Source organism: Bufo gargarizans, chromosome 8 (genome assembly GCF_014858855.1).
Source record: "Bufo gargarizans isolate SCDJY-AF-19 chromosome 8, ASM1485885v1, whole genome shotgun sequence".
NCBI lineage: Eukaryota > Metazoa > Chordata > Amphibia > Anura > Bufonidae > Bufo > Bufo gargarizans.
The window spans coordinates 93923331-93941514 of NC_058087.1; the positions used below are offsets into that span (position 1 = coordinate 93923331).

The window sequence follows — 18184 nt, forward strand, 5'->3', positions numbered from 1 at the left end:
TCTTATCCTAAAACCTATCAAACATGTGACATTTGATAAATGTGGCATAAAGTAAGCTAACCCGGACTCGAGCAAAACTTTTTTCAAATATGTCCCGATGATAAGTCCCCCTCTTGTGTTTTGGAGAGTCTGTTGAAAGCTAACACTTCTGATCTAAAGCTGAAGGCAGATAACACTGGATCACACCATTAACCTGAAATGATGATCACGTTCCAGCTCCCCCTCCCTGCACATTGATTTCTGCCCATGTCACAGAGCATGCCCACAACATACTGCCCTAGAAGTGAATAAGATCTGAGGAGTTCAGGTGCCTGCTGTAAGGCAAGCGTGAATATCAGCTCATGGTGGTTCATGTTTTGTATGCTTTATTATACTTGTAATCCTTTCCTCTTTGTTAATACAGTAGTTTCAAGTTTTCTGTATACTTACAGATTACATTCGAACATTTACATGGGACAAGAAGCTTGAAATGGTGGTCAAGTCTACTGGTATTTTGGGTGGCCAAGGTAAGTTGCATATATCCATATATTATATAGGTAGATGCATATATGAGTAAAACTGAATCTCCACTAGTGCAAGTACAGTGGTATTATAAATTTGGGTTGTTCATGTTGATTGAAGGACATACTAAGCTAAGCCTGTTATGTGACTACAAGAGACATTTTAAAGGTTGAGATTTTCGACTAAGGGGAGGTTGATTGAAACAATACCGAGAGGTTTGCACATGGCAAGTTGTAGTTTTTTTAGTTTGATAAGGTCTGCATATAATCAGTAAGAAAATGGAAAAATATATCTTATGTAAGTTTTCTGCCTGCAAAGATTACACAAGAGTAAACCTTTTTAAAATATAAAGTTATCTGCAAAATGCGCCTACAAACCATCATATTTATATACGGTTGTTAGGAAATCGCCTCGGGGGTTCTACTGTCAACCCTTTGTGGTTTTATTATATTTAATTTGGTTTTATAAGTTGCTTGTAGAAGGAAATTGCTGCAAGCCTCCTGTAGTCATTTGCTTCCCTCTTTACCTACCAAGTACCCCTGGATCAGAAGACAAATGACTCTAGGTCACTGACATCAGTAGGTTCTTAATTGTTCCTACTGACAGGCAGACTTGTCAGCAAATATAGAGATATTGGTAAAAATCCATCTGCATGCCAGCATTTTTCTAAATATGCCCAGGGTCAGCCCTTTGTTACAGTTAGACTGCTTAGGTGACTTTAGTTTTACTTTTCCACTTTTTGGGCAAAATGTCATATTCCCTTATAATATTGAGTATATATTTTCCTTTATCATATGATCTAAATGCTTTACATGTGGTGAATCTGCGTGATTTTCACAGTGACAGATGGTTTCCAAGATGCAAGCAGTGAAATGCATCTGTAAGTAAATAATTCATGAGGTGCCGTTTAGCAGAACACGTTGTAGGTGTGAGCATGCATTTATTTAGACTTTTCTCCTATATGTTCTGTAGACGCAGTTTTAATTCTAAAAACTAGAATTCAAATATAAAAGGTGACTGTGAAAGGTGCATTAGCCATCTTACTTTACGATGGGTTGAGAGGTGAGCCTGTTGTCCTCAAGTCAGAAGGTGGGCATCCACCTGTCTACAGTATTTTAGAGGCTTTAGAACTCCCTTAGGCTAGACCGTACTTGTTATTGGTACTTTCTCCATCCTGAACAGATGTCAATAGGACACTTAAAGGTGTTTTCCCATCTCAGACAACGAGGGCATAAACGCAGCCGGCAAAGTGAAAGAGGGCACACTGCGCATACGCGGCTGCCTTCCATTCATTTCAATGTGACCACCGAAAATAGTCGAGCGCTGGCTCAGCTATTAATTTCTATGGGGATTCCTAAAATAGCTGAGTGTGCTGCTCAGCTATTTTCAGCTGGCCAGTAGGAACGCTAATTGGTGCCACCAGTTTGCCGGCTTTGTTTTTGGCTGCGTCTACTAGACAGGTGTCGGTCCCACCTCTGCCGATATGCCCCTATTGTTTGAGATAGAGATACCCCTTTACCAATTGTAATAGTACAGACTACTTGGTTACATTAGGGCATCTGATTTAGAGAGGTTAAAGTAAAAGTGGTACAGCACTCACTATTGGTGCAAACAAATCTTCACTTTATTGCCATAAACAAAATACAGGCAAATGTTATGATAACAATGTGTCCTATTAAGGGTTATTTAGGTATTGCATTTTACCCATTGAGACTGATTAAGGATCAGATGTTAATATTTGATCCAGACATATCCAGATTGAATATACAATTAGTTTCTATGCTGGGGAAGTCATTTCCTGTGTTGTTACCTTAAAGGGGTTGCACTGGATTTTATATTATTGTTATTTATTATTAAAGTGCCATTCATTCCATAGCGCTGTACATATGAGAAGAGGTATATATACATAATACAGACAATTGCACTAATCATAAACAAGACTAGTTACAAACTGGTACAGAAGGACAGATGGCTCTGCCCATGAGGCTTACAATCCACATGATATGGGAGAAGGACACGGTAGATGAAGGTAAAGCTGGTCATGGCGGTGTAGAGGCAGCAGTGTCACTGGTTGTAGGCTTGTCTGAAGAGGTGGGTTTTCAGGTTTCTTTTGAAGGATTGTTCAGACTCTCACTGTAGGTGAGAGTTTGATATGTTGGGGTAGCGAGTTCCAGAGAATAGGGGATGTGCGGGAGAAATCTTGGAGGCGATTGTGATAAGAGGAGAGGAGAGAAGGAGGTCTTGTGAGGATCGGAGAGTGTGTGTGGGGATGTATCTGGAAAGTAGCTCAGAGATGTAGGGAGGGGACTATCAGTGGGGATCCGACACACTGCACCTTCACCTGTTACCTTGTGGCTACAGCAATTGTAAGTCTGCTCTGGAAATACATAGCGTTGTCCATTGTGCAGTGGATGGAGCTGGTAACTGCATCACTGCTCCCATTCACTTCAGTTACCAGCTCCATCCACTCTTAAAAGTTCTGGCTGTGAAACGGTAGCAGCTAAAAAGTTAGGGTGCGGGGTGTCTGATTCCCACCAATCTGATATTGAGGGCCTGGTCAAAGGATAGGCCATGAGTATCAAAATCCTGGCCAACAAGTTCTGTTTTAAATGCATTGTATTATCTAATACACCATGTTTCTTTTCTTCTTACATAGGTAAAATGCCAACAGTAGTATCTCCAGAACTGTATCGAACACGATTCTGCGAAGCAATGGACAAATACTTTCTTATGGTGCCTGACCACTGGACCGGCCTTGGTGGTAACTGCTGACATGGCCAACAACGCTCTTTGTCTGAGATGTTCTGTCCTTCCAGCACAAAAGACTTGGCTGATGATAAAGCAACTTTTAGTCTAGATATGAGGACGATGTAACTATGGCTTCCGTTATATCTGTTTTTGCAGATTGTTTGGAATAACAGATAATAGGTAGCATGATGACTGCTGTGCAGCCGGTATTGTCAGCTTTCTTTGTACAGTTAAACACTGGCCTCCCCATGAGTCCTACGAAGTCATCTTTGTAGAACGTTCTCTTGATATGTGCTCAGCTGCCTTCTTGACATTTTCTTTTATTCATTTTGGAGTGAAAGCTTCAAACTCAACCACTAAGAAAAAAAACATATTCTTGTGATTTAGTTGAATCCTGATGTGTGCCTTGTGTTATACTCTGTTCAAGGGTCCTGTGAACGTTTTCTTATTGCACATTGCAGACACTGCTCACTACACCATTGTAAAGCTCTATAAGCATGTATTTCTGAAGGCCACTATTAAAACGACATTACGTTCAAGTTACCATCTCAGTATTACCCAATACACACTAGAGTTAAAATATTTTACATTTGCTTCTTGGATTTCATGGTTTATTATCATGTTATTTTCCATGCCTCATATATTAATGGTAGTTGGAGTAAGGATTTTCATAATTGTCCCCAATGAAAGTATGGAATTACTAATCTCTCCGGAATGGGCGCAGAGCTACAGTAACCCAGCACAGCTGTTACACAGTGTAGAGAGCCGTCTCCTCCTGTGCCTCCGGCTCCCTACATTGTGTTAGTTCCGGTGGACGCGGCTCCAGCACGTAGCTGATCGGTAGAGGTGCCAGGGTCTGATATTGATTACCTATACTAAAGATAGATCATCAATATCAAAAGTTCTGGAAAACTCATTCAACTCTCCTCCCTTAGAGGTGCCTGGGGGAATACTTGTTTTGAAATAAATTGCCACCTTTTAGACCATGGTCGTTCAGAGTGTAGGTAAGGGCAGGAGCTGGGCTGCTTCTGGAGATGGTACAGGTCATTGCACAGTGATTTAAAGGGTACCCATTATCATGAACCCATCTGCAGGCAGCACATTATAAAGCAAAAATGGCTGAACAGATTGCTGTAGAGCCTTGTGGGAAAAGATTCAGTATAGCCGGTATTTTATTCATCTAATTCTATGTTGATTATGAGATTAGTAGTCACGTGGACTATCCTGTCAGTGATTAACAGCTATAGCTCTATGCACACACACAGGTAGCTGTCAGTCACTAATGACACCTAAGTTTAGAAGGAGCAGAGATTTAAATGAATAAAATACTAGTTGTACTGACTTTTTCCCACAAAACTATATATCAATCTGCGCAGCTCCTCCTGCCCTAGAACATAGTGCTGCAGACTGATCAGCTTCCCTTTAAAGGTACAGTACATCCTTGGACATCCTACACATCCAATAGCAGAATGCTGGTTCTTGTTGGAAGTACTGTACAGCACCTACACATTGTGACCAATCCTAGACTTTCATTTCCAGATTTACATAAGACTCTGAAAGAAAGGAATTCTGTATACAGGGTTACTGAAACGTAGAAGGTTGTATGTTTACAATTTATAGTTAGATGCTTAATGTATAGGTTTATTGTAGTCTAGGCCTTTATTTGATTCTCTCCATTGTATTGAGGAGACGAGTGCAGAAAAATACACATTGTATTGTCAGAACGTATCTGGTTTTCAAGATGAAGCCGGACAACTTAGGGGATTGACCTGTAATAAAGAATAGAGGATTACTTACCTGACCGATCCAGCAGTGGTCATGTCAACAACAAGTGACCACTGCCTCCAAACACTGGGCTCAATGGTGCACTGAAGAGAGAGGTATTGGCTGCAGCAGTTTTGTGATGTCAATGTGATGTCACTGCTGCAGCCGGATAACGGGGCTTTGCCGGCAGAACTGGAGCCCTGTTTTCCTGTTTGTCAGGTGAGTAATCATCTATTCTCTATTACACATCAATCCTATGAGGTCCCGATGGCAGGCTCTCATGACAACAAAAAGCAATGCTTTACTCTGAAATCTTGCAGCGTTTTGGAGAAAATGTAGTTTTAAGAACAACCTGGGCACAGAGAGAAATGTCTGCTGTCCTGACCTCCTCGGCCTGATTGCATTATAGGGAGAGATCTGTCATTCAAGCAGGGCAGGCAGAAACTGCACGGCCGATTCATCTCTCGTTCCAGGCGTCACTTCTAATAGTATGAAGGGTTTCAGGATTGTCAGGACTTCACCCGATGACACCTTTTATTAGAAATAATATAGCATTTCTGCTCCCCTTCATGACAGCAAATTGGCATTTAGTATGACCATCTCACAGGCCGTGAGCTCTGCGTCTTCAGTTTACACGCGTCTGTGGTCTGTAGATTTTTATTTCTTTATTTTATGTTTTTTATTTTGTCAGCAAAATAATTTATTTTGAGAAGCTCCAGAACAAAGGCTAGAAAGTGGTATTAGTACACATACAATGAGAGGAAGACAAGACTTTTACATGTTCAGAATGTATGTGCATTTATACAAATGGATTTTTTATTATGTTATTAAAGCTGTTATTTTATCAGCCACAATTCTCTGCAATGTTAGATAGGAGTATGCACACTAGCGCATTCTCCCTATCCGTTTCTCTCCAGCAGTCCCACAGAGAATGGTGGTAGGACACATGATCAACCTGCTGCTCCATCAGGACTGGGGTATAGGACCCTATGAATCACTTACCAGAATACCTCTTTAATGAAAGCCGAGCTCTGATTGGTTGCTCCTGGCAACAGGACTGGACAGTTTTGATACATCTGTCTAACATTTGTTATTCCACTTTTTATGCTTTTTATTCTACCCAATGCCATCCGGAAAAAGGGGCATGGATGGTAGAAATGGGGCCAGTGCAGTAGTGTGCCTAAGAGTAGTGCTAGAGGGCTTAGGTTTGAGCAGCAGTTTCTTGAAGCATTAGTTGTACTATTCACATCTAGCTATGCTATTCTTTTTATGTGATGCTATAGGGAGAAATGACAGGTGACTATAGGCCTGAAAGAGAACATGTCTTCTTCTGTTCTCTTAATGGGTCATAAAAAGTTTAAAGGGGTTAGCCAACGCCTATAGTGCAATGCCCCCCAGAATGTCCGGGCCCCTCACACAGGTTATACTTACATCGCTTCTCATGTCTGCATGGTCGCCACTGCATCTCCCGGAGACGTGGTTGCCGAGGAATGAGGTAAGTATAACTGTGAGAAGCACAGGCATTTTGGGCGGCACTAGAGGAAGTTATGTTTCGGGGGGGGGGGAGGGAATCTTTTTTTATTAATTAGAAAAATCCTTTCAACCCAAAAAAAATTGCTGTTAAGGTTAATTTATGTACTACATATTCAGGTCCTGCCAGAGTATTTTCAGTGTGTTTCTAGGAGTAACACCAGTTTGCACATGTACTTTAATATTTGCACTGAAGGTGATTCAGGGGCAGAGCACTATCCACATATACACTTTAATGGGTAGACTATGGATATGCTTCTCTTTGCTTTGTATATTACACTGTAAACTAGGTCCACACGCAGACTTTTTATAGCTCTGTGTTTGTAGTTCATAGGAGTCATAATTTTCGGAACTTTTGATTAACGTAACAATTCGGCTACATTCTCATCTGTGTTGGAGGCTTCTATTGGAACCTCTGTGATAGGAAGCCTGCAGCTGCGAAGACCCTGGTGGAACCCTGACAGATTCCACAAGTCAATGGGGTTCATGGATGGGTCCAGCAGAGTATTATGGCTTCTGTTAGGAGGAGCAGTGCTTGTTTGAATGCCTGAAGCATTAATGCTTTGGTTTCCATATACATATCAGCCCCTTATGGCTATTGTGCTCCTCCCCACTTACTGTAAGATGGATCCCAAGATTGTTTTTAGAAAATTAAGATTTTTTACAGTCGCCTTTATCATATTAACATTCTGCAGTTTAAAAGTTTTTTATTTTTTTCTAATAAAATGTACATTTTCTGGTGTCGACCAAAGGCCCAGCAGATATCTGGCTCTATATTTTATGGCTCTATTTTCTTTCTATGTATTGTACTACTATATTTGGTTAGTACATTCCAGTTTTGAGGGGTTCTTCCCCCACTATATACTGAAATCAGCACAATTCACGCTACAATGTGCACCTTATTCAGGTTTTCACTATTTTATTGGTGTATTTTATTATCATTAATCAGTATAACTTGATTGGCTGATACTGCAATAGAAATGTGTCCTTATCTTACTCCAGATATGATGGATCCTATAATGTTTTATTGCCTTGTAGCAGCTTTGTTCAAGGTGTAACAGACAATTTATTTTTTCTCCTATTTTCCCTCTATTCCTTGTCGTGTCATTTCTCTTCTCGCTATACGTTTGGGAGGCGGTGAATGTGTTTGGTGGAATGTGCGGGATAGTTTTCCAATCTAATTAAAGGAGTTGAAATTAGCAGAGGATAAGTATGAGCGGAGGAATTTCCCCAGAGATTTATTTCAGCTCAGTGTCGCGGGGCCCAATTCTGTCTGGAGATGATTTAGTCTTCCAACTTGAAAGCATTATGTAAACTATTAGGTGATCACTTGTATGCAAATGTATCTGCTTATCTTAGCAAATCGCTTCGTGCTGAAACTTACAATATACCATACTTTAATTTTCTGTCTGTAGACATTTTGTAGACATGTCCTTCCTTTTTAAGGCTACTTTCACACTGCCGTTTTGGCTTTCCGTTTGTGAGATCCGTTCAGGGCTCTCCCAAGAGGTCCAAAACGGATCAGTTTTGCCCTAATGCATTCTGAATGGAAAAGGATACGCTCACAATGCATCAGTTTGCCTCCGTTCTGTCTCCATTCCGCTTTGGAGGCGAACAAAGCAGCGTTTTGGTGTCCGTCTGATGAAACTGAGCCAAACTGATCCGTCCTGGCACACAATGTAATCAACGGGAACGGATCTGTTTTCAATGACACAATAAAAAACTGATCCTTTCAATGGTGTTCAAGACGGATCTATTTTGGCTATGTTACAGATAATACAAACGGATCTGTTCTGAATGGATGCATGCAGTTGTATTATTGGTGCAGATCCGTCTGTGCCAGATCCGCACCAAACGGCAGTGTGAAAGTAGCCTAACAAGTCCAGTACAACTAAGCTGTTTTATCCTGGCTCTCTTGTACATAATAGGAGTTAGCATAGATTTTCTCTGTAAGGACCTGATTTAGTGATAGTGTATGACTCCTTAAGCTGGCTATACACAGTATAATTTTGTTGTCCGAACCTGTTGGGAATGGTGGGTGCTGCTGACACACTAATGTGTGTGGGGAGCTCCTGACTGGTGGGGGAGACGAGGATCAAGCAAAATAAATATTTTTGCCTGATCCTTTTCTTTTCCAGGGAGATAACCCGCCACAAACTGTCTGGTAGCGGCTTTCTCTACTCCCCATAGCGTAGAGCTGTTCCGCCGAGCCAAATGGGTATGTGTATGGGGAAGCCAGGAGAAATGGCTGTCAGCTTAACGACAGCTATTGCATGTGTATGGGCAGCTTGGTTCTTGCTGTCAGCAGAAGACTTTATCTAATGAGGGTTATGCTGCCGGGCTTACAAGGTCATTGATTATTGTGTAATGTATGCAATGTATCTATTTCATGTAAAATAACTTTTTGTTTTATTTCTAGACATTCCGGCAATTTCTTTTTAACTGTGTAGTTAAACAGGTGAATTTCTCATTTGTACAGTTTATTAATGTATATAGTTCAGAGCTGTTCTAATTATGTTTTATATGACTTGCTTAACTATTTAACAGGACTGTGGTGTTTATATTAGGAATATTAATAAACTAGTGAATGAACAGTTTGTTGTTGGGAGTTTTACTTTATTCATTGCACCTTCTTCTTTAGGTAATATAAAATGTTATGCCCCAGCCATCTGCTTAATTTTCTCCGTATAAACGTCAGGAAAGTGGACTCACTGGTGCCTTCCCACTTGATGGCTTCTAGAGGATGTCGAAATGTGCACAACCGTATTTTTGGTCCTCATCCAGTCCAAAAATTTTTGTGGATCACACATGGAATATATACTGGAAAACCCTTTCAAGAGAAACATTGTGGTGACTGTTTTTCTTTTTGTATATTTTCCTTGTTTGGCAAACCATATAATAATGTACATGCACACCAAAGTGCAACAACTGATTAAGGACTCATGCATGTGTTCCGGCCCCTTCTAAAAAAGCTAAACCACAAGGGTCCAGGTTGTCGGACTCCCACCAATCAGATACCAATGACATATCCCTAGGATAGGTGATCAGTATCAAAATCTCAGAAAACCCTTAAACATTGTTTGTTGGTGGTTTTTACACAGCAGCCAAATTTAATTTTCCATTTTGTCCACCATGACGGCTCTACTATGAGATTGACCCTTGACCTCTGTAGGGGCAGGAACACAGAGTTTAAAAGGCCACCACCCACACTCACCCTCAGTGTTTCCTGTCCCTACGGGGTCAACCACACAGAGAGCCCTCCTGGTGGAGGGGAAGGGAAAACACCTAAAGATCCTCTCGGACAACGTAACAGCCGTAGCATACCTAAAACATCAGGGGGGCACACGATCATTAGGCTTAAAGGAGTTGGCAGAAAAAATATTCTCCTGGGCGGAAAAGAACGTTCTATCCATCACTGCTATCTTTAAAGGGTACAGAAAACATACAGACAGATTTTTCTAGACAGCCCCATGAATATAAAAGCTCACTCTACAAGAGCTATGGCGTCCTCATGGGCAGAAAGAGGTGGTGTCTCCCTTGACAGGATCTGTAAATCAGCCACCTGGTCCAATATAAATACTTTTATTAAACATTACCGGATCAATGTGTCAGCTTCTACGGATTTAACCTTCGGTCAGAAGGTTTTACAAGCGGTTACCCACCCTGTTTAATAATCTGGTAGTTCTCATAGTAGAGCCGTCATGGTGGACGAAATGGAAAGACCGTAATTAGACTTACCGGTAATTCTGTTTCCTTGAGTCCACCATGACGGCCCAGATTTCCCCCCTGAGTTTTAAGGAGGGGTTGAGTATGAATTAATACTCAAAAAGAAAAAAAAAAAAAAAAAAGTATATATTCATATACTTGCCTAGGTTAAGGCTACACCCACTTGGTAATTTGGAAAGCACTGAGGGTGAGTGTGGGTGGTGGCCTTTTAAACTCTGTGTGTTCCTGCCCCTACAGAGGTCAAGGGTCAATCTCATAGTAGAGCCGTCATGGTGGACTCAAGGAAACAGAATTACCGGTAAGTCTAATTACGGTCTTTAAAGGGTTGTGCGGGCAGTATATAGTGATAACCTATACTCACGTCATCAATTTCTGATCCACGGAGGTCCAACACCTGGCCTCCCCACCGATCAGCTGCTTGAATAAGATGCGGCTCTACATGTGAGCACTACTTCCTCTTTATTACATTGCTTGTCGTCTTGGAATTCTCTGCAGCACAGCATAATTATACTGTAAGTACTTTCTTAATTCACTTGAATGGAACGAGAACTTGTACACTATGCTGCTAGGGAAACGACACACAGTGTAATGAAGAGGAAGTAGCGCTCACATGGAGCACCACCTCTTCTTCAAACAGCTGATGGGAGTGCCGAGTGTCAGACCCCCACCGATCAGATATTTAGGACCAATCTTGAGGATAGGTCATCAATATATAGCCTGCACAACCCCTTTAACACCAATAGCTTTAAAGTAAAAGTGTACATACACAGCAATTGGAGGTTTTATGAGCTTTTTCCTATAAGCCTCTCTACAGGACTAAAACATGCCAGGAAACAAACTTAAAAAAAAGCACTTTTTATACAAGTGTTTAAAAATGCTAAAATGTTAATTTAGGTGAAATGAACAAGTAGAAAATCTGAATGGTGTTGCACCTTTGGAGAGAAGTTGCTGGCTTGGGCGATGTCCAGCATTCTTAACCAGTTAGCCAGTTTTCTTTTCCATCGATTTCAACTCTGTTTCCATATAGCGATAAAATGTATTGGCTCCGTGGAGCCAAAATTCGTTTTGCCTGAAGTCAAGCAAGACTTTGGTGAATTACTACTGTATTCATATCAGCATCTTTAAAAACAATTTAAAATAGCAATCTGAAGTGGGTTTTGGTACAAACAGACCAGCCAGTACCAAAGCCCACTTCGGATTCCTATTTTAAATAGTTTTTACATACGCAGACATGAATACAGTAGTAATTCAGGCAAAACTAACTTTGACTCCACGGAGCCAATACATCTTAATGATGTACGGAAACGGCATTAAAATTGAAATATTTGAACGAATCGAAGGCTAATTCGCTCAAGCATAGTATCTAGGTTCCACATGAACATACACACCTCTTTGCATAACTTTTATAGCAGAATAAATGACTAAATCTGCACATTAACTCAATCTCGAATTTAAAACATAAACTACTAATATGGTAAGAAGAAGCCTACTGTACATATTCTGTGAATGCTGTCACACAAATAGCCACCTAAATACACTTGAATGGGAACGGACCTGCATTAATCCTGGCACATCCACTTCCAGCTCCATTCAAAGTTCTAATTAAAGCACCGAAGACTGCAGGAAACAGCTATTCAATGGGTTTACTACCTGTTGGACCCCCACCAATAGGATATTGATAACTTATCATAAGGATAGGTCATAAATATCAGGAGACCGGAAACCCATTTAACCTAATAACGACAACACTGTACATTATCTGGTTCTGTGCTTTAGGCTACTTTCACACTGGCGTTTTGAATTCCGTTTGTGAGATCAGTTTTAGGGCTCTCACAAACTGTTCAAAACAGATCAGTTCAGCCAAAATGCATTCTGAATGGATAAGGATCCGTTCAGAATGCATCAGTTTGGCTCTGTTCCGCCTCCAATCTGCTCTGGATGCGGACACCAAAACGGACAGTTCAGCGAAGCCGGCATGCTGGGGTTGCTAGGCAACCAGTGATGCCGGCGGGAACGGAATCAGAGTGCTGACCTGCCTGCGATCGCTGTGATTGGTTTATTACTGCAGAGGGACCAATCTCAGCGCATCGGGGCAGGTAAGGGGGGGGGGGTTAGGGAGGGACTACGTGCTTCTCCTTCTCTGATCGAATCACTGACAGGCTAATATTGATAGACATTCCACCATCAAAATATAGTATCACTGTAGTTAGGAACGCTATGGGAATTAGATAAAACTAATGCTTTATTGGATATACAAAAAATAGAGGAAAATAAATCTACTAACTATATACAGTAAAAATCAAAGTGACCAAAATGTACCCACAATTCCTGAGGCGGATTGAGGTAACACAACAAGGACCACGATCTGCGGTACCACTCAGGTGTGGAGACGATCACTAAGAAATCCACTTCAGGTGCACTATGGTTGATTGCACAACCATGCATGCGGCTATAGTGATCTATGCACACCCAAAATTGTGCACCGTGGCACGTGCTCAGCTCATTCACCCAGTCTAGATGGCCCTGGACTAGATTGATAAATAGACTAATCCATTGATAAACATCTACCCTTAGGATCTGACCTGCATCAAGAACCACCTGTCATAATTATGAACTAGATGTCTGATTGTCGGCCCTTAGAGCACGAATCAAGGGACACTAACTACCTGGGTGTGAGCAAAAAGAAGCTTGAGTGCATCTGTTCACATATGGCAGAGGGCTGAAAAAACGCAGACCATTCCTGCCATGTAAACGCAATTCAAGCAGCAATCAAAAACATAAGTCTGCCCCACTAATCGCTCGACGCGTTTCGCCATACTCTTGCTCGATCAGCTGCTAACCTCCGTGACAGAGGCTGCAGCTATCAGCACTGAGTGGCCGTACGGACGCGCGCTATATAAGGAGGAGACTCCTCCCCTCATCCGGATCAAGCCCCTGGAGCTGCCAATAAGGAGGAAGGAGGCGTGGCTACGCAGTAACAAACTTACCTGCCCCCTCTATCAGACAATCGCAGATGAATGTCAACACATTCACATATTGTTGTTAGAGTGGCAAAACGGTGGTTTAAAAATAATAATAATGCAGCAGAGCATTGCAGGGACAGGGATCCTTCTCTGATCGTCTCGATTCCTGTCAGGGAAGAGATCAGAGAAGGGGACAGTCTGAAACGCTGTAGTACAGTATTACCAGAGAGAATCAGTGACGCAGATTAGTTCTGTGCCTCATCAACAGCCTGTCATCTGTTCTGTGCCTCATACATAATGAACCCCTTCAGTGCTGATTTGCCACTCTTCTGTGCCTGATTTGCCCCAGTCAGTGACAGATCAGTCCTGTCATCCAGGACACCTGTCAATCCAGCCTGTCTGTCCATCAAGACACCTGTCACTCCAGCCTGTCAGTCTGTCCATCCGTCAAGACATCTGTCACACACTCTCAAGTTGCATAATAAAATAACCCTGTCACTACGTGTTCCATCCTCCTGTGTGCACGTACTCGTGTCCTGTGCTTAAGTGGCACCATTCTGTAAAATATAAGTCATTTGTGCCACCTGTAAAATATGTCATTTGTGCCACCTATAACTGTAAAATAATACATTAATTAACCCCTTTTCTGCCCCAGTAAGGATATTGGCACTACTCTGTGCCCCATACTAGACCCCTGGCTCATCGCCAGCCATCTGTGCTATCTGTGACACCTGTCAATAATTGCCAAGTGACTCGGGGAGTTTTTATCCTATTCTAAAGGATATACAGTATTTTAGTTTGCTGTTCTATAAAAAAAAAAAAGACTAAAAAAAATCTACGTTAGTTTACAGTTTAAAATGACTAAACGGCTTTTCACTGCCGAAGAGGCATATGCTATGCTTTTTGAGGACACTGACTCCAACAGTGGAGATGAAGTGACATTTTTAGTTGCATCTTCCTCAGATGATTCATCTAATGATGAACCGCCTCGTAGGCGTCCTAGGGGTAGTGCGCAGTCGCAGCCCTGTACAAGTGACTCTTCATGGATCCCCGCAGATAACTATGTGCCCCAGGTGCCTGAATTTACAGCCACTCCAGGCATCAATGTAGATACAACAAGTTTCAGTGAAATTTAATTTTTTCCAATTATTCTTCACTGATGACCTAATTAACTTGATGGTAGAACAAACAAATATATATGCAGAGCAATTTATTGCCTCCAATTCAGACAGCTATATGGCAAGGATCCACAAATGGACCCCTACTGACACGACTGAAATGTAAAGGTTTTGGGGACTTCTCATAAGCACGGGCATTATATAAAAAAAAACAATACGTTCGTATTGGAACAAAGATATTCTTTATCACACCCCTCTTCACTGTCTTGCCATGCCCCGGGCCCGTTTTGAAGCTCTTCTAAGATTTCTACACTTAAATAATAATGAATGCCCACCCTCAAGCGGCCAGTGGTTGACCACTACAATTCCAAATTTGGTCAAGTATATACCCCCAAAAATGCCTCTCAGTGGATGAATCATTGGTCCACTTCAAAGGCCAATTACATTTCCGCCAGTACCTGCCCAATAAAAGGGCTAGGTATGGCGTGAAGTTGTATAAGGCCTGTGAAAGTGTATCAAGGTGTACATTGCGCTTCCGTATTTATGACGTAAAAGATTCCAAAATTGAGCCACCCGATTGTCCCCCCGGTTCTGGGTATAGATGGAAAGAAAGCTGTGCTGGACCACAGATACCATCTATATTTGTACAACTTTTACAATAGTGTCCCTCTCCTGAAGTACCTTGCTGCCAGAGGCATAGACACATGTGGCACAATTAGAAGAAATCAAAAAGGGCTCCCTAAATCCTTTATAGACCGGACAGTGCGTCGTGGGGAAAGCAGGGCTGTTTTCTCAGAAAATGTGATGCTGCTAAAATGCAAGGACAAACGGGATGTTCTTGTGTTAACTACCATCCATGCAGATCAGTCCACCCCAGTCCCAGTCCGAGGAACCACAGAGCAGAACATCAAGCCTGTGTGTATCCAGGATTGTAACAAGTTCATGGGTGGAGTGGATCTTTCAGACCAGGTACTACAGCCCTACAGTGTCTTAGGTAAAATCTAGGGTGTGGTACAAAAAATTTGCTATATACCTAACCCAAGTGTCACTATATAATGCCTTTGTCATCCACAGAACAGCTGGTCATGGGGGGACCTTCTTGGAATTTCAGGAAAAAAATTATAAAAAAATAGATTTTTGGCGTTCAGGAAGGAGAGGGCAGTTTTTCAGCCAGCAGTGCTTATGGGGTCTGAGGAACAATACATGGATACATGGGCAGCATTTCCCTGGAGTACTTCCCCCCACAGAAAAAAAAAAGGCGACCCCATAAAAGGTATTGAGTTTGCTCTGTTAAAGCGATTAGGAAAGACACCACTCACCACTGTCAGACCTGCCCCTCTAAACCGGGCCTCTGCATTGGAGAGTGCTTTTAAGTTTATCAAACCTCCACTGATATCCATTAAGTCCATTTAATTAATTTCCTAATCAATCCATAGCAAGTAGAGTTGAGCGAACACCTGGATGTTCGGGTTCGAGAAGTTCTGCCAAACTTTCCGGAAATGTTCGGGTTCGGGATCCGAACCCGACCCGAACTTCGTCCCGAACCCGATCCAGCAGAGAATCAGTCTGCATGTCATAGCAGAGAATCAGGCTTCACGTCAGCCACCACTGTAACAGTCCATTGTCATATATTTAGGCCCAGGCACCCCGGCAGAGGAGAGAGGTCCCATAACAGAGAATCTGGCTTCATGTCAGCAGAGAATCAGTCTGCATGTCATAGCAGAGAATCAGGCTTCACGTCAGCCACCACTGAAACAGTCCATTGTCATATATTTAGGCCCAGGCACCCAGGCAGAGGAAAGAGGTCCCGTAACAGAGAATCTGGCTTCATGTCAGCAGAGAATCAGTCTGCATGTCATAGCAGAGAATCATAATTCACGTCAGCCACCACTGGAACAGTCCATTGTCATATATTTAGACCCAGGCAGAGGAGAGAGGTCCCGTAACAGAGAATTTGGCTTCATGTCAGCAGAGAATCAGTCTGCATGTCATAGCAGAGAATCAGGCTTCACGTCAGCCACCACTGTAACAGTCCATTGTCATATATTTAGGCCCAGGCACCCAGGCAGAGGAGAAAGGTCCCGTAACAGAGAATCTGGCTTCATGTCAGCAGAGAAACAGTCTGCATGTCATAGCAGAGAATCAGGCTTCACGTCAGCCACCACTGGAACAGTCCATTGTCATATATTTAGGCCCAGGCACCCAGGCAGAGGAAAGATGTCCCGTAACAGAGAATCTGGCTTCATGTCAGCAGAGAATCAGTCTGCATGTCATAGCAGAGAATCATAATTCACGTCACCCACCACTGGAACAGTCCATTGTCATATATTTAGGCCCAGGCACCCAGGCAGAGGAGAGAGGTCCCGTAACAGAGAATCTGGCTTCATGTCAGCAGAGAATCAGTCTGCATGTCATAGCAGAGAATCAGGCTTCACGTCAGCCACCACTGTAACAGTCCATTGTCATATATTTAGGCCCAGGCAGAGGAGAGAGGTCCCGTAACAGAGAATCTGGCTTCATGTCAGCAGAGAATCAGTCTGCATGTCATAGCAGAGAATCAGGCTTCACGTCGCCCAACATTGGAACAGTCCATTGTCATATATTTAGGCCCCGGCACCCAGACAGAGGAGAGGTTCATTCTACTTTGGGTTGCCTCGCAATATAATGGTAAAATGAAAATAAAAATAGGATTGAATGAGGAAGTGCCCTGGAGTACAAAATTATACGGTTAAGGGGAGGTAGTTAATGTCTGAACAAGGGATGGACAGGTCCTGTGGGATCCATGCCTGGTTAAATTTTATGAATGTCAGCTTGTCCACATTGGCTGTAGACAGGCGGCTGCGTTTGTCTGTAATGACGCCCCCTGCCGTGCTGAATACACGTTCAGACAAAACGCTGGCCGCCAGGCAGGCCAGCACCTCCAAGGCATAAAAGGTAAGCTCTGGCCACGTGGACAATTTAGAGACCGAGAAGTTGAATGGGGCCGAACCATCGGTCAGTACGTGGAGGGGTGTGCACACGTACTGTTCCACCATGTTAGTGAAATGTTGCCTCCTGCTAACACGTTGCGTATCAGGTGGTAGTGCAGTTAGCTGTGGCGTGTTGACAAAACTTTTCCACATCTCTGCCATGCTAACCCTGCCCTCAGAGGAGCTGGCCGTGACACAGCTGCCTTGGCGACCTCTTGCTCCTCCTCTGCCTTGGCCTTGGGCTTCCACTTGTTCCCCTGTGACATTTGGGAATGCTCTCAGTAGCGCGTCTACCAACGTGCGCTTGTACTCGCGCATCTTCCTATCACGCTCCAGTGCAGGAAGTAAGGTGGGCACATTGTCTTTGTACCGTGGATCCAGCAGGGTGGCAACCCAGTAGTCCGCTCACGTTAAAATGTGGGCAACTCTGCTGTCGTTGCGCAGGCACTGCAGCATGTAGTCGCTCATGTGTGCCAGGCTGCCCATGGGTAAGGACAAGCTGTCCTCTGTGGGAGGCGTATCGTCATCGTCCTGCGTTTCCCCCCAGCCACGCACCAGTGATGGGCCCGAGCTGCGTTGGGTGCCACCCCGCTGTGACCATGCTTCATCCTCATCCTCCTCCTCATGCTCGTCCTCCTCGTCCTCCAGTAGTGGGCCCTGGCTGGCCACATTTGTACCTGGCCTCTGCTGTTGCAAAAAGCCTCCCTCTGAGTCACTTCGAAGAGACTGGCCTGAAAGTGCTAAAAATGACCCCTCTTCCTCCTCCTGGGCCACCTCCTCTTCCATCATCGCCCTAAGTGTTTTCTCAAGGAGACATAGAAGTGGTATTGTAACGCTGATAACGGCGTCATCGCCACTGGCCATG

General features: G+C 43.1%; 1 protein-coding gene across 8 annotated transcripts in view; it reads left to right on the top strand.

Moving 5' to 3' along the window:
* PIKFYVE (phosphoinositide kinase, FYVE-type zinc finger containing) overlaps nucleotides 1-7255 on the top strand; it is a 341373-nt gene extending 334118 nt beyond the window's left edge. For all 8 annotated transcript variants that reach the window (XM_044303222.1, XM_044303224.1, XM_044303223.1 and 5 more), the window contains 2 exons: nucleotides 432-506; nucleotides 3158-7255. In XM_044303222.1, coding sequence (XP_044159157.1) covers nucleotides 432-506; nucleotides 3158-3273 — 191 coding nt within the window. In that variant the 3' untranslated portion in view covers nucleotides 3274-7255. The remainder of the gene's footprint in view (nucleotides 1-431; nucleotides 507-3157) is intronic.
* The last annotated feature ends 10929 nt before the right edge of the window (nucleotides 7256-18184 follow it).